We start from the raw sequence: 18,916 nt of genomic DNA on the forward strand, positions 1-18,916 counted from the left end.
CCTGGCACCTGGGGAATTTCGAACACTGTCTAGATGCCTATGAGAAACTCACACAGGACATGAGCCCGCTCTCTCCAGCAAGTGGTATTCAGAGGCACTCAGGAGTGATTGATAGTTTTAGCTGCTTCTCCTTATTTTATTCTCACAACAGCCCTATGAGGTTGGTTGGGCTGAAAGTGACAGGGTCCAAGATCACTCAACTCCTTTCATGGCAGATCAGGAATTTGAACTTGGCTCTCCCTGGTCAAAGCCCACTATGTGCTCGATCCAACACACCACCTATGCACATTGTTCTGGAGAAGGCCAAGGTCAAGGGAGTGTGTCTATACAATTTTAGGGCCATTTTTGTCCTTTTTTCCACTTCTGGGTTTGGGCTGATGTGCGTATGTGCGGTTGTGCACATATTGAACACGTGTAAATGAGTTCCCTGTATATGCATTTTAGCCACATTCCCCTAAGATATACATCCTTGTTCACATTATTTGGCTGGAGAATTGCATCACAAAATTCTGAGAATTGTGAATTTTCTGGATCACATATTCTTCTAGAAAGTGCAGTTGAGGTAGGTTTGCATTTCTTTCCCATCTGCTGGGACAGCAGCAGCAGCAGCAGCCTCTGAGTGTCAGGAGATTTGGGTCAACAATACAAAACAGTTAATAATAAAAAAGAAAGTCCTTCTTCATATAATACCTCTTTAATTGACCATGTTCCCTGGCAAAAGAAATGGTAAAGGCTTGTTGATGACAGAGCCATCCCTCCTATTAGGCCACCTTGTTTCTGGGCTCCACTGATTCAGACTGTGGGGAGAGAGCTCACATGAGGGGATGCTCCTCAATATAAACAAAACAAAATAAAATATCCACCTGTGTCAGAAGTTAGCATGTCAGGGAGGGACTGACATGCTCAGTTTCTGTCTGTGAAAGTCCCACTCCATTCTGGCCATTGGTGGTGCTCACCTGATCTCTAAAGGGAACTCGTTTTCCAAAATGGGAGCCACCACAGAAAAGCAGACTAAAGGGGAAAAGGTTACGCGCCACGATGGCTGTGGTTGGAGGCAATAGTGCTTCTGAGTGCCGGGTGCTAGAAACCACCCGAGAGGCGATTGCTCTGGTGCTCAGGTCACGCTTGTGAGCTTCCCACAGGCCACAGTCAGAACAGGTTACAGGATTAGATCCAGCAGGACTTTTCTTCTATTCTTATATCTTGGAGATAACCTTGTCTCAAGCTGTTTGGGGCTTCTTAAGGTCAAAACCAGCACTTTAAAACTTGGCCCAGTAGTGAATTGAAACGGAACAGCCCAGAAGTCCCTTTAGGGTCCCCTCAGGGAGAAGCTTGTGCTCTGTGTGCTCAAAGGGTGAGGGAAGGCAGAGAGCCCTGCGGGGCTTTTGCGCCTTCCTGCCCCTCTGCCCTCTTCCCGCCTTTCAAGGCCCTCGCCTCTCTCCTCCTTTGGTCCTGAAACTCAAGCATGACAACCATTTTAATGGAGGGCTATTTGGAGCCAGACTGGGCTCCCTGCCACCCTGACCTTCTGGACAGGCTAAATTTGCTCTTCTGCAAACAAGTCACTTTATTTATAGCTGCGATGACAGGTCTTCGGGGCAGCAAGTGTCTCTTGCCCAGTGGACATGTGCTCTTCGTCCCGCCCCAGAGGATGAGGGGCGCTGATTGGGCCCCAAGGTAATGAACTATGATGGACAGTAATCCTAGCTAAGGAGGCCGGGATTAGCTGGCTGTCATTGCTGGGAGACCCTCGTAACTCAAGCCAGCCGCCAGCTTGATTTATGAGGGGAGCTGGAATTGCTGAATCCTCTGCGCTGCTTGGCCCAGCGGGGGGCCAGAGCCTTGGCCTCTGCATAAATAAACCTGTAAAAGGTTATTCAAGCGGCCCTTGATATTGCCCCGCTGCAGGCAGTAAATATATCAGCTGCTGTCGTGTTACAGCTTCCTTGCATACCGTGGGCACCGCGTCCCCCCACGCGCCCCCAACTGGGATGTCCTCCCAAAGAAGGCGGCCAGCTGGGACAAAGGGGTACCTGGGTCAGACTCCACTTGGCCTCCCAGGGTGGGAGGTGAGGAGGGGGGGGGGTCTTGTGGAAATGGTAGCCTGGGGAAGCAAAGCGTTGCTTGCAGTGGGGTTTTGGGGGGAAGGAGGTGAAGTTGGAGGTCCAATTCAGTCCAGGCCAGAGCAAAACAGAGGAGGAAATGTGGCATTCCTTGTCTTTTTTATTTATTTGAAAGATGCACCTATGACTCATCCCCGCCCAGTTAGGCAGCCCTGTTGTGAGGTGAGGCATAATTTTAATACGTAACTTGTTTCTTTATGGATGTGACCAGCATATTGTTTTCCTGAATGTGTCTGGTGTCAAATTGACAGACGTGCTATCCTTACGAATGTGAAAAGCAGGCATCTGTCAGCCCTTGAAGAACAGCATTGCAACAACAGGCATAGGGGTCAAATCGGGTAAATAGTTAAGAAGTTAATAGGCAAGTGATTGGCCACTGTGAGAAAAAGATGCTGGGCTGGATGGACCACTTGCAGAGCTCTTCTTAGGTTCTCAACACATCCATCTTCGGAAATGAGCCTTTTCTTAGCCCTCAAACCACAACTCTCATTGGCTAGGGAAATGCCAATAGTTGCCGACTGCCTGTTTAGACATCCATTCCTCTTCACCAAAGTCAAGGTGAAAAGGTTCTCCAAGTCAGTTCGGGGGGGTGAAAACCACTCCCATGTTCAAGTGTAACAAGAGTGTCGTTTGTTCACATTGCAAATAGCTCTAGTGACACAAAATCCATCATAAACAAGTCGGGGTGAAGGTGGTGGAATGGAGCAAAAAGGGATAAATTCTAGAAATGCAATGTGTCGGCTGTCACATCTTGTGGCCCACAGATGAGCGAGACGTTAACATAAAAAGGCTCATGTGGACAGAGCATAATGGCTGCTTGCAGGTCTTTCTTTAATAATATATTCTTTATTGAGTGTCATTATTTATACAGTTAATCCATACATTTTTCAATACATAAGAAGCTACACACCATGAAACCAAAATATTTCAGCGTCAGATAATACTGCTACACTAAGTCTTAAACTGTTTAGTGACGACTTCCCTCCACCTCATTGCGGCTCCTTACTGCTTCCTTATCTTTTTTACTGTGTCCTTTTTCCTTTTAATTCGTTGGTCTTTCATAATATACAATATCTATCTATTGTTTACTTTGTGAAAATTAGTCAAGGCATATCAAGGGTTTTGTTTGGGAACAATGTTTTTCCAAATACACTCTGTAACAATCCCACTCATTTTTGAATTTTTGGTTTGGTTGGTTCCTTATTGTCTTTGTCATTTTTGCTAGTTCTAGGTATTCACATAATTTAATTTACCATTCTTCCTTTGTGGGGGCTTTCTCTCCTTTCTTACTGCTGCTGCAGCATATAAAAAAACCCTCCTCTTATTATTTGGTACATCAGATGTCAGAATGCCTAGAAGAAAGGCTTCCGGCTTTTTCGCAAGTGTTTGTTCGCAAGTATTGTCATAGACAATTTCCGCCCCCCAAATTATTTTTTTCACAACCCCACCACATGTGGTACATTGTTCCCTCCATTTGCTTACACCTCCTGCATACATTTGAGTTTGTTTTATATATTTTGTCCAATTCGCTGGGGGTCATGTACCATCCGTAGAGCAAGTGTGTAGCAAGCCGTAAATTTTAAATCTCTTTTCCATAATTTTCCCCAATCGTCCATCTGAATGGAGTATCCAAAATTCTTTGCCCATTTAATCATTACAACCTTTACTTCTTCCTCCTTAACCTCCCAATCCAGTAGTAATCTGTACAATTTAGATAGTATTTTCTTTTTGTTCTGTAAGATGTCTTTTTCCAACCTCGATATCTCTGTTGCAAATCCATTTTTTCAATCTAATTTGAAAACATCATTTAGCTGATGTTATTGTAGCCAATCCATAAGATGATTTTTGATTTCTTCAAATTTTCTCAATTTGAGCTGGTTTTGGTCTTCTTCTAAGACAGGGGTAGGCAACCTAAGGCCCAGGGGCCGGATCCAGCCCAATTGCCTTCTAAATCTGGCCTGCGGACGGTCCGGGAATCAGCATGTTTTTACATGAGTAGAATGTGTGATTTTATTTAAAATGCATCTCTGGGTTATTTGTGGGGCATAGAAATTCGTTCATCCCCCCCCCCCCAAAATATAGTCCGGCCCACCACAAGGTCTGAGGGATGGTGGACCGGCCCACGGCTGAAAAAGGTTGCTGACCCCTGGTCTAAGATTTCTTTGTAGGAGGCGGGGACCCACAAAAAATCACAGGCGGGAGAAGCCTGTGAACGTGGGATTTGGCTGGCACCTTTTGCGCCTCCCCTACTCGCGGGGAAACCCGGTTTCGGGGATCCGGAGCGACGTGGGGTGAGTGGCGCGGTGCTTCGAATTGACTGCTTCTTTCACGGAGTGAAGCCGCATTGCTGTTGCCGGAGAGCGCTGACTTTTTCCTGTGGACAATTTGATTTTAAAACAACTACCCATGAGTAGAACGGAAAATTGGATTTTTAAACGTCTTAATTTGGTACCGAAACGGGGAGGTTTCAAACAGGAAGTCCGCCTTCCCCCTTTGTAAATAGACTGAAGCAAAAAGGCTGCAAGCTAAAGTCTTGGAAAGTTTCTCATAAAGGATTAAACTTGCATCGGCTAAAATCATCAAACCCCCCTTGGAAGCAGGAGGAGAGGGGGGAATTTTTTAGACCGCGCAAGCCTGCAGGAGAGAGTGAAGAAAGTCAAATTACCACCGCTCTGAACCTGGAAACGGGCTGCTAGTAAGACTGAAGTTTTGGATATGCTCATTGACTGTGAATAGATTGTTTGTTGACAGTAAGTTAAAGAAGAGAAATACATTGTTTCCATTGTCTCCTTCTGCGTTTAAAAAGGAGTAAATGTAATTGAAAATTGAAACTAACTTTATTGTTTGAACTGTGCTTAAAAGGATTGATACAAATAGAAACTGTTTCCCCCTAGAGGAAGCCTTTGAAATTGTTACATGAGCTGAGCCGGGGGAATTTCCAGCTGTAAGACAAGACCGTGAGAATCTGGGATTGACCTTGGACCGTTAAGAATGTTGACAGAAGAAGCCTTAGTGGTTGCATTATGTAAGATTAATGACTCACTGGAACAGCTCCATAGGAAGACGGATGTGATGATTATAAAAATTGATAACTTGGAACAAAAAGTGACTAACTTGGGACAAAAAGTGAATATTAATACAGAAACTATTCAGGAATCGATACAGGGATCTACTTTGACATGGCAAATTGAGGAGAAGGCGGGGGAGAAAGTTGTTAGAGCCCCAGCCTTGCGGATGCAATTTGATGACTACAAGTTGATGCCTTTTATGACTGAATTTAGAGAAAGCCAGACTTTGAGGATTGGAGCCCCGCTTGGATTGGAGAAGGAAAGTTGGATAGATCCCTTCATGCAGGGATTTATTGACCTTTGGGACCTGGACCTGGGTCAGGAGGAGACTGGAGTTGTGGGGACCGCCAGACTTGGAGGAACTTTGAAATACGACTGGAAATATCTTGTGAATTCTACTTTTGACTACGGAGATTTGGCTGATTTGTCGAGAAGGAATAAAAACATTGTTAGGTGGGAATTTCCCCGAGATCTACTTTTCAGTATCAAAGGAAGGAAAATAAGAACAAGATCAGGAGAAGACAAAGTAAAGTGCATGTATAAACATGAAGAAGACTCGCAGAAGGGACTTGGAAAAGAGTTAAGAGCCTCGGACAGAAAATCACCAGGTTGATGGACTATATGGAATTGACGGAAAGGACTGGCAGAATCCGAGACTAGGGAGAAGAGACGGTGGTATAATATTTGAAAAAGTTTAAAATCTATATATGGAAATAATGTAAAATTAATGAGTGTTAGAAAAATGTTGGAAGGAAATTATATGGCTTTAGTAGAAATGTTATAAGGCATTAAGCATAAATAAGTATTATAGTTTTAATGGAAAATAAGGTTAAAATATGTTAAGATAAGATAAGATATGACAGAAAATAGAGAAAGATGGAAAGGATTTGCTGAAATAATTAATAGAAATGGAATACAAAAAGGGAGGTGAGAGGAGGTCGATGAAACAAGGGAATGAAAGAGAGGATATTGAGATGGTATGATGTGTGTTTTTTGAACTGTTTTTGCTTTTGTTTTGTTTAATGTGTTAATGTTGTGTTGTGTATTGTTTATATATTGTACTGTATGTTTTTTCTTCTTTTTTTCTTCTTTTTTATTTTTTCTTTGCTTTTCTTCTTTTTGTAAGGTTTAAAAGTAATAAATATTATTATTTTTTTAAAAAAAGATTTCTTTGTAGGTTGTCCAATTCCTCCCCATGTTTTTCCTCTTTACTGAGATGGCCTCTACGGGGATAACCTCCAGGGTGTTTTTGGTTCCAGTAAATTTCTGTACCTATCCCACACCGTGTATAATGATTTCTGTATTATATGATTTAGAAAACCCGTGTACTTTTACTTTTCCATCACCCAAATAGGTGTGCCACCCAAATCTGTTGTCCCATCCTTCCAGATCCAATAAATCAGTGTTCTGCAAGATCACCCACTCTTTCAGCCAGCAGAGGCAGGACACTTCAAAATAGAGCCTCAGGTCTGGTAACGCAAAAACCCCTCTATCTTTAATGTAAATTAGTTATTTGTGTTTAATTCGGGGTTTCTTCCTTTGCCAAATGAATTTCAATAACTCCCTCTGCCAATCCCTGAAGCATCCAGTCCCACCTACAATTGGAATAATCTGGAACAGAAACATCATTTTTGGAAGGAAATTCATTTTGATTGTTGAAACTCCCCCAAAACAAGAGGTTCTGCCTATTCCATATTTCCAAATCTTTTTTTATCTCTTTCCAGGTCCTGCTATAATTACGTATCATTAAATAAATTGATTTTTTTTTGCTGTAATCCAAATTCCCAGGTCTTTAGCTTTTTTAGTTATTGTCAGACCAGATTTTTTTTGTAATTCTTGTTTTTCTTGGTCTCTCATATTCTTTACCAACAATTTTGTTTTATCTTTGTTCAACTTAAATCCTGCCACCTGACCAAACTCCCTGCAGATCTTTCTTAGCATCCTGCTGGAGAAAAGCTGCAACATTTGACGTCAGCTCACACTGTTCTTGCTAAGCTTAGTTTTCAGTGGTTCAGAGAATCTTGAAGTCACAATCTTTCTATGCAACAATTGTGATGCCATCAAGGAGATTTCTCTTTCTAGATCAGCAACTCTTTTTCTTCAGTGCTTTTCAACAAGTTTCACTCTAGTAATATCAGGAAATATACACCAGGCACTTTAAGGCTGTGGCTATGTACTTTTTGGGTCCAGGGGTGCTTTTGGAATTTTGAGAAGGTGGCAAGGGCACCACTCACAAAATGGCTGCCACCAGGGGTGTGGCCTGACCCAAAATGGCTGCAATCCCCAATAGAATAGAAATAGGAAAGAGAGAAGGAACACAACATGCTTCCCATGGGGAAAAAGCTATTCAATGATTATCGTTATTCTGTAACAAAAAAATGTTCTAAAAAGTGTTCTTCTTTTCCAGATGCTATCACATCATGGTTGTTATCAAGGGGGGCCCTTGCCGTTTCACTGCATGATGCAAAGTGCAGGGGGGTCACTCCAGCGGTGTGGACAGCAAGGGCAGGGGTGCTCCAGTGGGCTCTTGCACTCTCTGCACCCTGCCCCTGGGTGCGCCCACCTTCCCCTGACATGTGCATGTAGCCTTTTTAGGCCCTTTAATCCATGGGTAGGAAAAATGTTGCACCCGAGCTGGGACGAAAAGAGCCAAACGACACCAAGGGGGTTAAATCCAGAGAAAGAGCGTTTTATTCTGCCATCTGGGGGGGGGGGGGCAGAGGCACCTGTGGGATTCAGTTCACAAAAGACAGGCTGCACTAAAAAGCATTTTAAATCAGGTTTTTATCCTGTTCCCCAAACCCCTTCTTCCCTCTCCCCCTTCACAGATTTTACATAGAAATGTTTCTTTTCGTTCTCTGGCTCTGCTCCCGGAAGTATGTTGCAAGTCAATGTACCAGGACAAGGTTATCTTGGATCTGGGAAGCGAAAAGCTTTACTGTTCTCAGCTCTAGGTTTGTTACAGCGTTTTTCGTTACAGAGAGGACTGCTTAGCTAACGCTTTTTGTCTTAGAGGAAAATGCAGTTTTAAAATGCTTATGGCGAGGCCTGGCGGGGGGGGGGAATTCACAAACAGTTTTTAGGGCTTTTGGGGGGAACCCTAACTGTACCCCTTCATGCACCCCCCCCCCCGTGCTCGTGGCTGCCCTGGGAGCCGAGAATTCACGCTCCGCAGCTGGGAGGAAAGGTTGAAATCAGCACACACAAACCCATTTGCAACAATAGGAAAAGGTGATCATAATGAGAATGAAAATGCCTCTGCAATGTCCCCAACAACAACTTTGGAACACCCAGGAAAAGAGTAATCATTATGATTGCCATCCTCCTTTTAATCCCTCTGCACTGGACTCCCCCAACCCAAACAACTAGGCAGAGCCGTCTTTCCCATAGGGCTTAGTGGTGCATCGCGCCAGGGTGCCGGCCTCTCAGGGGCGCCCTAGCGAGTGGGGGAGCTGCGCAGCTTTGCCGGCGGCCTCCCCTTTCCCTGCACACCCGCCAGCTGTGCCCCGCCAACTATATGGCTGGCGGGCGTGCAGCTTCCTTCCCAAGCCTCCGCAGTAGAGCGATCCCCACAGAAGCTTAGGATGGAAGCTACACGCAGCTTCCCTTCCCAGCCTCTGCTAAAAACGGCCCCGCTCCCGGTCGTTGTGCTCCTCCTGCTTCCTGACAAAATGTGGCGTGCAACCTTCCCGGCCTGCCTTTTCGGGCGCCCTAACGCCGGAGAGCATGTCCGCCAGCACGTTTTCCTGCTTGATCGCCGCCACCACGCCAGGGATTGGGGTGGTGGGGGAGGCAGAGGACATTTTCTACAGCCCCCTCCCTTGTTTTGGAGTTGCCGGGGGGGGGGATCTTTGCACCACGGTGCCGGATATGCTTAAGACGGCCCTGCAACTAGGAATAAACCTTGCTGTTAGGCATACAGCAGAAACAAGAAAGGCTTGCCATATCCCACCCACCCCAATATTCCTCTGAGACCCCTTTCAAGCAGCTGCTGGCTCCATCTGCCTACAGGCAGCAAAGCAAACAGAGCATTAATTGGAGGATTCCACACCCACATTTTCAAAACGTTTCTCAAGCAACAGCCTGCTGGCTGTGCCATGTGGGTAGCTGGCAGCAAAACGAGTAATGGGCAATTCCCACACTTCTTGCCCTCCTCCATCACGTACATTTCAAAACTTCTCTCAAGGCTCATCCACAATTCCCTTTGCTCTACATTTCTAGGCACAGCTCCAGGCTTCCCAGGTCATGTCTAAGCATTTTAATTTTGCCCCGTTGCTTTCCCCGTGAAAACCTGCTCTTTACTGCTAAATCAGAGCAAATGGCAGTCCGTTGAAAACACAGTTTATCATTAGTAGTAAAGATTGAGTTTTTCTGGAGAAAGCAGTGGGGCAAAAAAGGGGGGAAGCACTTGGACAGGGACTGGGAAAGCGCAGACCTGTGCCTGGAAAGTGTGGGGCAAACAGTAAGTCCTCAGTTAGCTACCTCCGTATGGCTGGCAGACAGCAAAACAAAATAAATAGAACAACAGGTGGATCAAATGACAAGAAAATAAGGCAGAATGCAGGAAACGAGCAGTGCAGGGGAGAGGGAAACAGCAGCTCCTTAGGACCCCAGGGATTTCTATTGCCTGCTGCCCAGACACGGTGCCTAGCAGTCACAGCTCAATCTTCACACATTGTCCAGAAATACCAACAGGATGGGAGCAGCCCAGCCGGCTCATTGCAAATGTAAATTTTTATTAAGTTTCCAAAATTTCTCAAATTAGATAATTACATAACAACTTTGTTTCATAGATGAACTTCCTACCCACATGTCCACAGTGTTTTTCTTCAAACCCTTTTCTACTGCATTATATGGCAAACTCTTATCTATTACAAAAAACAAAACACCTTTAATACAATTGTTTTATCATTGTTCTTCCACCGCTCCTAGGTTGAATCCTGCCCATGATTTCATTTGGCTATAATGTTTTTCAAATAGTCCAAAAAAAGCCTCCAGTCTACTCTAAAAAGTTCATCATTTTGGTCTCTTAATTTTGCTGTCTGCTTTGCCATTTCCACATAGTCCATTACTTCTTCCCATTTCTGTGCATATAGTATTCCAGCTGCTGCTGTCACATACATAAATAATTTGGTCATCGTCTTCAGAATATGTGTCCCTATTATCCCTATAAGAAAGGCTTCAAGTCTTTTGGGAATAACCCACTTAAACACCTTCATTTCATTATATGCCTTCATTTCCCAAAAGCCTTTAGCCTTTTTGCATGTCCATCACATATGAAAGAATGACCCTTCTGTCTGTTTATACTTCCAACATTTACTTGATACATTTTTATACGTTTTGGCCATTTGTTTGACATTAGGTACCACCCACACATCATTTCCAAATAGTTTGGTTTTTTTTAAAAGTATAACAGGCAGTAAATTGCATGTCCTTTTCCGATAACTTCTCCCATGAAACCATATCAATATTATGATCTAAATCTTTAGCCCATTGTATCATTGTTGACTTATCTAATTCATCTTTGTTTTCCAATCTAATAACATTTATATATTTTAGAAATCAGTATTTCTTTACTCTCAAGCAGCCCCATTTCAAAGTCAGAGTTTTGTTCCACAAAACCATTTATCAAATCCTTCTTAAATAGCTCGTTTACTTGATGATACTGGTTGGCTCATTTCAAATAAACTGCTTAGAAGGGCATTTTCTAACAGTGGTTCTTGGAGGACTAGAGACTTATTTATTTTAAAAAAAACAAAACTCAGAGGCACCAATGAAGGCCATCACAGGTAGCATGGCATCACAGTCACAAGGTTGGTGACCCCCACTTCAAGGGCATTGGGAGCAGAGTGTGTCTCTTCTGAACAGTATTGATGCACTGGGCGCTTCCAGACTGCGGCTATTTGTGGGGCATGATTCAATCTAGTTTCCAGTTCATAAGTTTACTGTTCTAACTGTGATTCAGTTACATACAGGCAAATACAGGTTGTGCACTTAAAGGTGGTCCGGAGCTCTTGCACAACAACCAACCAGCTAAAGAAAAAGAGTCTGCATTTGACATCTTGTGCTTCGGCAAACTTTATTCATTTAATTAATTTATGAATTGCTTCCTATGCAGAAGGGATTTCACAATATAATAAAGACATGTCTAAAGCATTTGCATATACAGTATACAAATCATTAAAAACCATTACCTATATAAAAACAGTATACTATATATTCAGAATATATGTACTATATATTCAGTGTTGTTGAATGAGGAAAGTCTCCAACAGATGATGAGAAGACCCTAGAGATGGTGTCTCTTCGATATGTAACAGAAGGGGGTTCCAAAAAGTAGTCGCTGCCATACCAAAGGCACTATTCCAACAATGAGCAGAACAGACCTCCCGATAAAACAGTGTCTGCAGGATGCCGTCTCCTGCAGAGAGCAGCAATCAGTTAGGTGTACAGTGGTACCTCATGTTACATACACTTCAGGTTACATACGCTTCAGGTTACAGACTCTGCTAACCCAGAAATAGTGCTTCAGGTTAAGAACTTTGCTTCAGGATGAGAACAGAAATTGTGCTCCAGCAGCGCGGTGGCAGCAAGAGGCCCCATTAGCTAAAGTGGTGCTTCAGGTTAAGAACAGTTTCAGGTTAGGAATGGACCTCCGGAACAAATTAAGTACTTAACCCGAGGTACACTGTATAAGGGAAGAGACTATCTTTTTGGTGTTCTGGTCCCATGCTGGTCCCCTGGTCCCAGGGCTTTTTACATCAGTAGCTACCTTTGCATATCCATCATACTAAAAACTGAATTAGAAGATGGCGCTTGCTGCAACAGAACAGTGTCTGCTGGATATCTCTTAGAATAATACTACCTGATAAAGCACTGGTGGAAAATTCTGGCAAAAACAAAAAATCATATAGAAATTGCTGCAGTTCACACGCTCATCTCTGGTCAGGGGAAAGATTTATACGATCTGAGGTGAAACCAGAGTATCTCTGGTCAGAGCATCTCTGGTCAGGGACACGAACAAGTAAGCAAATCCTTTTTGTATTTGTTCCCATCATTGTTCTTGTTTTTCAAGTTTGCAAATGAGGCATAATTAATGGATTTTAAAAAAACCTTCTTTTGCTGTTTCCTTCATACTGAAATGACATACTATTTAGCAGAAACCAAACACAGGTCAGAATGGAAGTTGCTGCCTCATTGCATCCCTAACTCACATCAGCCCAGCCAGCCAGGGTGGCTCCTCTTGACTGTCAATAGCTCTCTGGGGTCTTAGGCAGAGGAGACAGGTCTTTCCCACTGAAGGTGAGAAGCATAACTCTATGACTGAGCTAGAATGTAGCCTGGCCTGGAATAAGGCAGCTTCACATCTAGCTCAGTATTGTCTATTATTCTAACTCAGGGTTGCCATATTTAATAAAGTAAAAACCAGGACACCCCAAAATTATTGAGCTTCTTTTAAGGAAACCACCAAAATTGTTGAGCCCAATGTTGTTTCGATTGGCTTGCCTAAGATCCAGGAGAAAGCGCTGCCTTTCGGAAATCCCCCCCGGAAGTCAATTCCGCCCTTGAAATCCCAGTAACGTCCGGGAAGATCCAGACCTATGGCAGCCCTGTTCTAACTGGCATCAGCCGTCCAGGGCCTTCTGCTGAGGGCCTTTGTGCCACCTCTTACCTGATCCTTTTTTAAGCAGGAGATGCCAGAGACTGGAACCCTTGCCTGGGCTCTGCTGCTGAGCTCTCAACCCTTCAGCTGTGGTCCCTCTGCTGCAGCTTGGCACATGCCTTTGGGCCTATCCACCAGAGGCAGAGATGGCCATAGCTGTCAACGTTTCCCTTTTCTTGCAAGGAATCCTATTTGGAATAAGGGAATTTCCCTTAAGAAAGGGAAACGTTGACAGCTATGGAGATGGCACAGAGATGGCCATACCAGCTGGGGCAGATAGGAGTTGTAGTCCAAAACAGGTGAAGGCCGCCAGGCTGGCCTAAACTCTCACTGGTGCCTTGTCTTCTTGCCGGAGGTGAGCAGGAGCAGTTCTGGTGGCCAAGGGACCCATGCAGGGCAGTGCAAGGGAAGCTGGACCTGCTTCCCTCTCCTTTTAAGGGCAGCTGTGACTGCTGGGGCAGATGTGACTTCACAGTCAGCCAAGTAATAATGGGGGTGAGCTACCAGTGCAGCAGGCAGCAGCCAACAGGGCTGCACAAAGGCAGCGGGAGAGCTGGGGAAGGCCCAGGCTTTAAAGAACAAGAGTGACTTGAGTATGTTGTGCTGTGCCTGCAGAGAGGAGGAGAGGCATGGAGCAGCCCTGGCTTAAGATGCTCTGCCCCTTTAAGAGCTGTGCGCCTCCAGAGGTAGGAATGGAAGTGATGGAGAGGGGTGGGATTGGCCTATGTGACAGGCAGCTGGAGGCAAGCTACAAGGGTGGGCGGATGTGTAGAAACCTCTGGTGTTTGTGAAGCTGCAAGGCAGTCCGCTGTGCAAACGGGGTAAGAGCCACAACCATTGCTCCTTCCACTTTCGGTCTCTCCTGCCCAACCTACCAACTGGCATGCAGCCCCTGGACTGCTGACTACAAGCAGCTTGCTTCAACAAGAATCAAGATACATTATATAAAAAAGACAAATCCCACATTCAACACAGCTGTTAATGAGATAATCCTACATTTGTAGTAACACAATTAAGCAGCAAATCTCGAAAAACTAAAATAAAAACAAAAGTGAATTATTTGCAAAATGAAAATATATCAGAATGCAGCAGATATATATATATATATATATATATATATATATATATAGACCACATGACTATTACAAAAAAGCGCCCCCAGATGTAATATTACAAATCAGGAATTAAGTGCCACCCTCACTCCTCCGACAATTACACTCCCCTTGCTTCCATCACATAGTACCATCCACTCAATTCTCACTTTGGCAAAACACTCAAAACATTCAACAACCCATCATCATGTCCAAATCCAGGTGAAAAGACAAAAAACCAAAATCTCTCACTTGGGATAACACAAACACCTTTTCCCCATCTGTTATCAAGGGAGATTAAACCCTTCCCCACCAAGAGACCCTCACCCTGGGGGGTGGGCTTCAGGCCCAGCCACCAACGCCCTTGAGTCTTGACCCTCACAGAACAATAATGGCAGAAGAACAATAAACTGAAAAGGACAAATCGTAGCAGGGATAGGAACATTCTGCATACCATTTGGCTAGCAGTTACAGTGAGAACTTGGATGCACCACTGAGTTGGATGGCTTTAAAACAGGACTGGACAAATTCATGGAGGTTAAGGTCACAGGGACCACTAGCCAGGATGCCTCTGCTCTGCCTCCATGGTTGGAAGCAGAAATGCTTCTGAATACCAGTTGCTGGAAACACGAAGGGAAAGTGCTCTTGTGCTCCCGTCTGGCTGTGAAGGTTTCTCACAGGCAACTGACTGGCCACTATGAGAACGGGATGCCTGACTGAACCAGGCTCTCCTTGTGTCCTTAACTTGCTCTTTTACTTCTTTTGCTGACTTTTACCATTGCTATCACCAGTGCTTTTTTTCTGGGGGGATGCCAGGGCACGCATACCCCTAAACATTTTGTGAATCTAAGTTTGGCCTCATTGAGCGGCAGTTTTTCAATATGAGTGGGAAAATGAGAGTACCCCTAAACATTTTTTTAGGAAAAAGCACTGGCTGCCACGGGCAAAAAGGACAATGTGAAAGCTACCTATTGCCACATTCTGAGCTGATTGACATGTGTTCTGGTATTGTTTGGGGGGGGGGACAGCTTGGCTCAGTGGTGGTCTGCTGGCTGAGCCCCTTAGGCTCACACCTCTGTGCAAGCAGGTCTCAGGTAATAAGTACCTGAAGGGTGGGAAGAGCAGAAACATCCCAGATGTTTCCTATCCAGCTCCACTCCACCAACCCCATTTCCTTCCTACTCCCCACAGTTACCAATACCAGGAGGGGAAAATGTACAAAATGGTAATCACTTAGCAAATAAGCTATGTTTACAATTTAATTGATATGATTTATACTGATTGCAGGATTCAGTCTTTTCTCCAGGGCAGAATTCATGCAGCCTTGCTGAGAAATCTTCCTTGTCAACAGTTTGGATCCTTTTCTCTCTCGTGTTTTTCTCCAGGGACATCTGCTTTAGAGATGGCCTTGGGCCCCCTCATCTTCCTGGCTGTGCTAGCTCTAGTTCACCACCCCCTGATGGTCAGTGACCACACAGACTCGGCCACACTGGACCGGCTCCAGGAGCATGAGAAGCTGATGAAAACAGAAATGGGACGCCTGCAGACAGAATTTGACCAGAAGGGCTGGAGCTGGGACCCAAGGCAGAGCCGGGAGGATTGGGTGACAACCGATCCAGCAGCAGAGGATGGAACCTGGGATGGGTGGCACTACGTAGGGCTGGTCATTCTCATCCTGTTTGGGTGCTGCAGACACACCATAGAGAAGGAACCCAGTTATGACTCCAGCACAGACAGCTCCAGCACCACCACCAATGAAGAAGACTATGACGACACTGACATGGAACCCGAATACGACGAATCCAAGCAAAAAATGCTGGAGACCTTCTATGACCAGCATGTTGACCTGGAAACCAGTGATCTGACCAGCATGTGTGATTTTGTGGAGACCTTTGTGAATGACTTGCTGGAGGCTTGTCGCGGAGCCCTTCCCTACCAGAACACCCTCCCAGTGCTGGAGAATTGCATCGGGGTGGACAGTGCCTTTGAAGGATGGCACACACAGAAGCCTTCCAAAGCTTTCCGCGTTCTCGTGCCCGTACTGCCACCCAAGGGGCACTCTTTCCACATTGAAACTAGTGAATCTGAGGGTGCCCCAAGCACACATGGGCACATCTTGGTGGAGACAGAATGTGTGTGCAAGAGAGAGAGGCTCCTGGGGGACGTGGTGTGTTTCCTTCACCATCCAGAGCAAGAACTGAGCAGTGACAAGCAAGGAATCTTCCTTATCCACGTTTTGTGCACCAGCTTCCACTTGGATGTGGAGAAAACCATCCACTGGTTCCAAGGCCTGGTGGGCAAGGCCTGGCCCAGTATCCAGCCCAAGTACAACCTTGACCTTGTGCTTCAGCCTTCTAATTCAACATGTCGGCTGAACTTGGCATTCCGGTCAGGCAGGTCGATCTCTGTTGACATCATACTCGGGGTGCAGCAAGGAGACTCCTTGGTCTTCCTGGCCACCCAACCTGCCGAGATGGATCGTTTGACTGGCACTGTCTGGCAGAAGTCCTTTGCTGTCCAGGAGTTGCTCTTTTTTAAGTGGGTGAGCCAGCGAGTCCCAGAGGAGAGCTGCCACCTGAAATGTCTCCAGATCATAATCTATTTCAAAGAGTCCAGCCCATCAGAGGGGAAGAACATGGTGCTCACCAACTATCACTACAAGACTTGCCTGATGCATCTCTTGCTCTTTCAGCCCCCGTTGGACTGGGGCCCTGAGAGCTCTGCACGAAGACTTCAGGACATCCTCTTGTATATGCACACCGCCCTGCAGGAGATATATCTTCAGCATTTCCTTATTGGTAACATCTCCTTGCCTATCCAGATCCCTATGCCTAAGGCCCTCCGGAGTGCGACACCCGTAAATCTTTTCAGGCACTTGGCAGAGGACCCAAACCTTCATGCCAAGGCAATGAAGGAGTTTGCAGAGGTTGTACAACCAGTGAGGGCTCTGTTGACAGGGTACCGACAGTAGCAAAAGTCAGCTCTGTTAGAAAGACCAGCCTTTTGTGGCTCTTCATAGACCCACATACCCTAACAGGGTTGGAAAGGCAGAGGGCGGTGGCCAGCAATGAAACAAAGCTGGCTTAGATGTGTAGGAGCATCTCTGATCCTGGGATGGTGCCATGTGGGTATCTTCACAATGTTCCCATGCTCTAGATTGATCTGGTAAAAAGCAGGTGAGGCTGCAAAAGGACCCATCAAACCATGCTGGTTTACATTCTTAGTGCCAACTACTCTTCTGTATTTTTATATGCTCCAGTTCCAAAAGAATTTGCTATATTAATCTTGAAATAAAGGTTCCAGCAAACTGTGTTCTTAAATGCCTTCCAGGCCTCCAATGAAGCCACTGTGTTTCACTGCTTCTCTAGGTCTACCTTTAGAAAACCCATAAACTAACCACAGGCATCTGATGGCCACAGGGCTGCATTTGCAACTTCCCCAGCTGTTTCTCCAATGGAACATGAGATGGAAGGAGGGGTCACTAATCTGTCTTGGTCTGAAAACAAAAGAAGTGTGTCAATCCCTAACTATGGCAGCACTGCCACACTGTGTGCAGGGGCCGTATGCAACACACCTGGTGCCCGTGGCAGAAAATCCAAAGAAATTGATTAACATGGGGCACAGCACACCGTTTGAACAGGGGTGGGGAGCTTCTAACCATCCATATACTGCTGGGCTCCCATCAGCCCCAACCAGCATGGCCAAGGGCTGATGGGAGTTGTAGTCCAGCAACACCTGGGGGACCACAGGCTTCCTACCACTGAGTTAGAAAGCTGTCCTGCACATGCCTCATTCAAATGAATGGGAACCACCAGAGCATTTTTTATTCTCTTCAAAATAAGAACTGCACAATGTATCCCTGCAAAGGTTTCTAAGGACAGCAGTCTACCATGGATTCAAGGCTGGTTATGCATGCAATTTTTGAACAGCAGCCACACAATGCCCTCTTCAGAATGCCATCCTATATTATTTTCCCTTTTAGTTTCTGTGGAAAATCTAGCAAAAAACAAAGACCTGTGGAAATGGTAGATGTGGATTAAATTGGGGGTGTGGTGGATACGAGGTGGCATTTGGATGAGGCTGTGCAGAGGCAGGGGAAAGCTTGCATGCATGGAGAGCAGGGATTCCTAAATAAACTGGGCAGGAGCATCCAGGCACTTGTCCAGGCTTCATGTTTCCTTCAGAATGAGGCACAGCCAGTGCTTTTTTTCTGGGGGGGACGCAGGGATATGCATACCCCCAAACATTTTGTGAAGCTAAGTATGGCCTCATTGCGGGGCAGTATTTCAATATGAGTAGGTAAATGAGAGTACCCCAAAAAAATTATAGAAAAAAAGCACTTGGCCCAACGAAGGCTGAGGTGTCTTTAGGATTTATGGTTTATTTACAAATATATACCACCTAAGCCTACAAGGGGGTGCTGTGGGTAAAACCTCAGTGCCTAGGACTTGCCGATCGTATGGTCGGCGGTTCGAATCCCCGCGGCGGGGTGAGCTCCCGTCGTTCGGTCCCAGCTCCTGCCCACCTACCAGTTCGAAAGCACCCCCGGGTGCAAGTAGATAAATAGGGACCGCTTTCTAGCGGGAAGGTAAACGGCGTTTCCGTGTGCTGCGCTGGTGCCGGCTCGCCAGAGCAGCTTCGTCATGCTGGCCACGTGACCCGGAAGTGTCTCCGGACAGCGCTGGCCCCCGGCCTCTTAAGTGAGATGGGCGCACAACCCTAGAGTCGGACACGACTGGCCCATATGGGCAGGGGTTCCTTTACCTTTTTTTAGCCTACAATGGAGGAGTTCACAGCATTAGCACTCCAAGAGACCTTGCTTCTCCCATAGTTGCAATCTTCAAACAGAAATCAAGCATGGCTCTGTCTCTCTGGCTTCCCAGCCTGTCCCTTCCACTTCCAGCTTCTACCTCACATCACTCCACTTCTCACACTGCTCTTGCCTTTGCCTTTCTAAGTACCAGCGAGTTT

At 45.6% G+C, this 18,916-nt stretch overlaps 1 protein-coding gene across 1 annotated transcript; it reads left to right on the plus strand.

Annotated features, from left to right (window-relative positions):
• Window positions 1–13,377: 13,377 nt before the first annotated feature.
• ITPRIPL1 (ITPRIP like 1) lies at window positions 13,378–17,265 on the plus strand. Its single transcript, XM_081016702.1, has 2 exons — window positions 13,378–13,540; window positions 15,331–17,265. Exon 2 carries the CDS (start codon window positions 15,348–15,350, stop codon window positions 16,914–16,916), a length of 1,569 nt encoding a protein of 522 aa, XP_080872828.1. The 5' UTR covers window positions 13,378–13,540; window positions 15,331–15,347; the 3' UTR covers window positions 16,917–17,265.
• Window positions 17,266–18,916: the final 1,651 nt, after the last annotated feature.

This window comes from Podarcis pityusensis (genome assembly GCF_964106645.2).
Source record: "Podarcis pityusensis genome assembly, chromosome: 8".
NCBI classification, from domain to species: Eukaryota; Metazoa; Chordata; class Lepidosauria; order Squamata; family Lacertidae; genus Podarcis; species Podarcis pityusensis.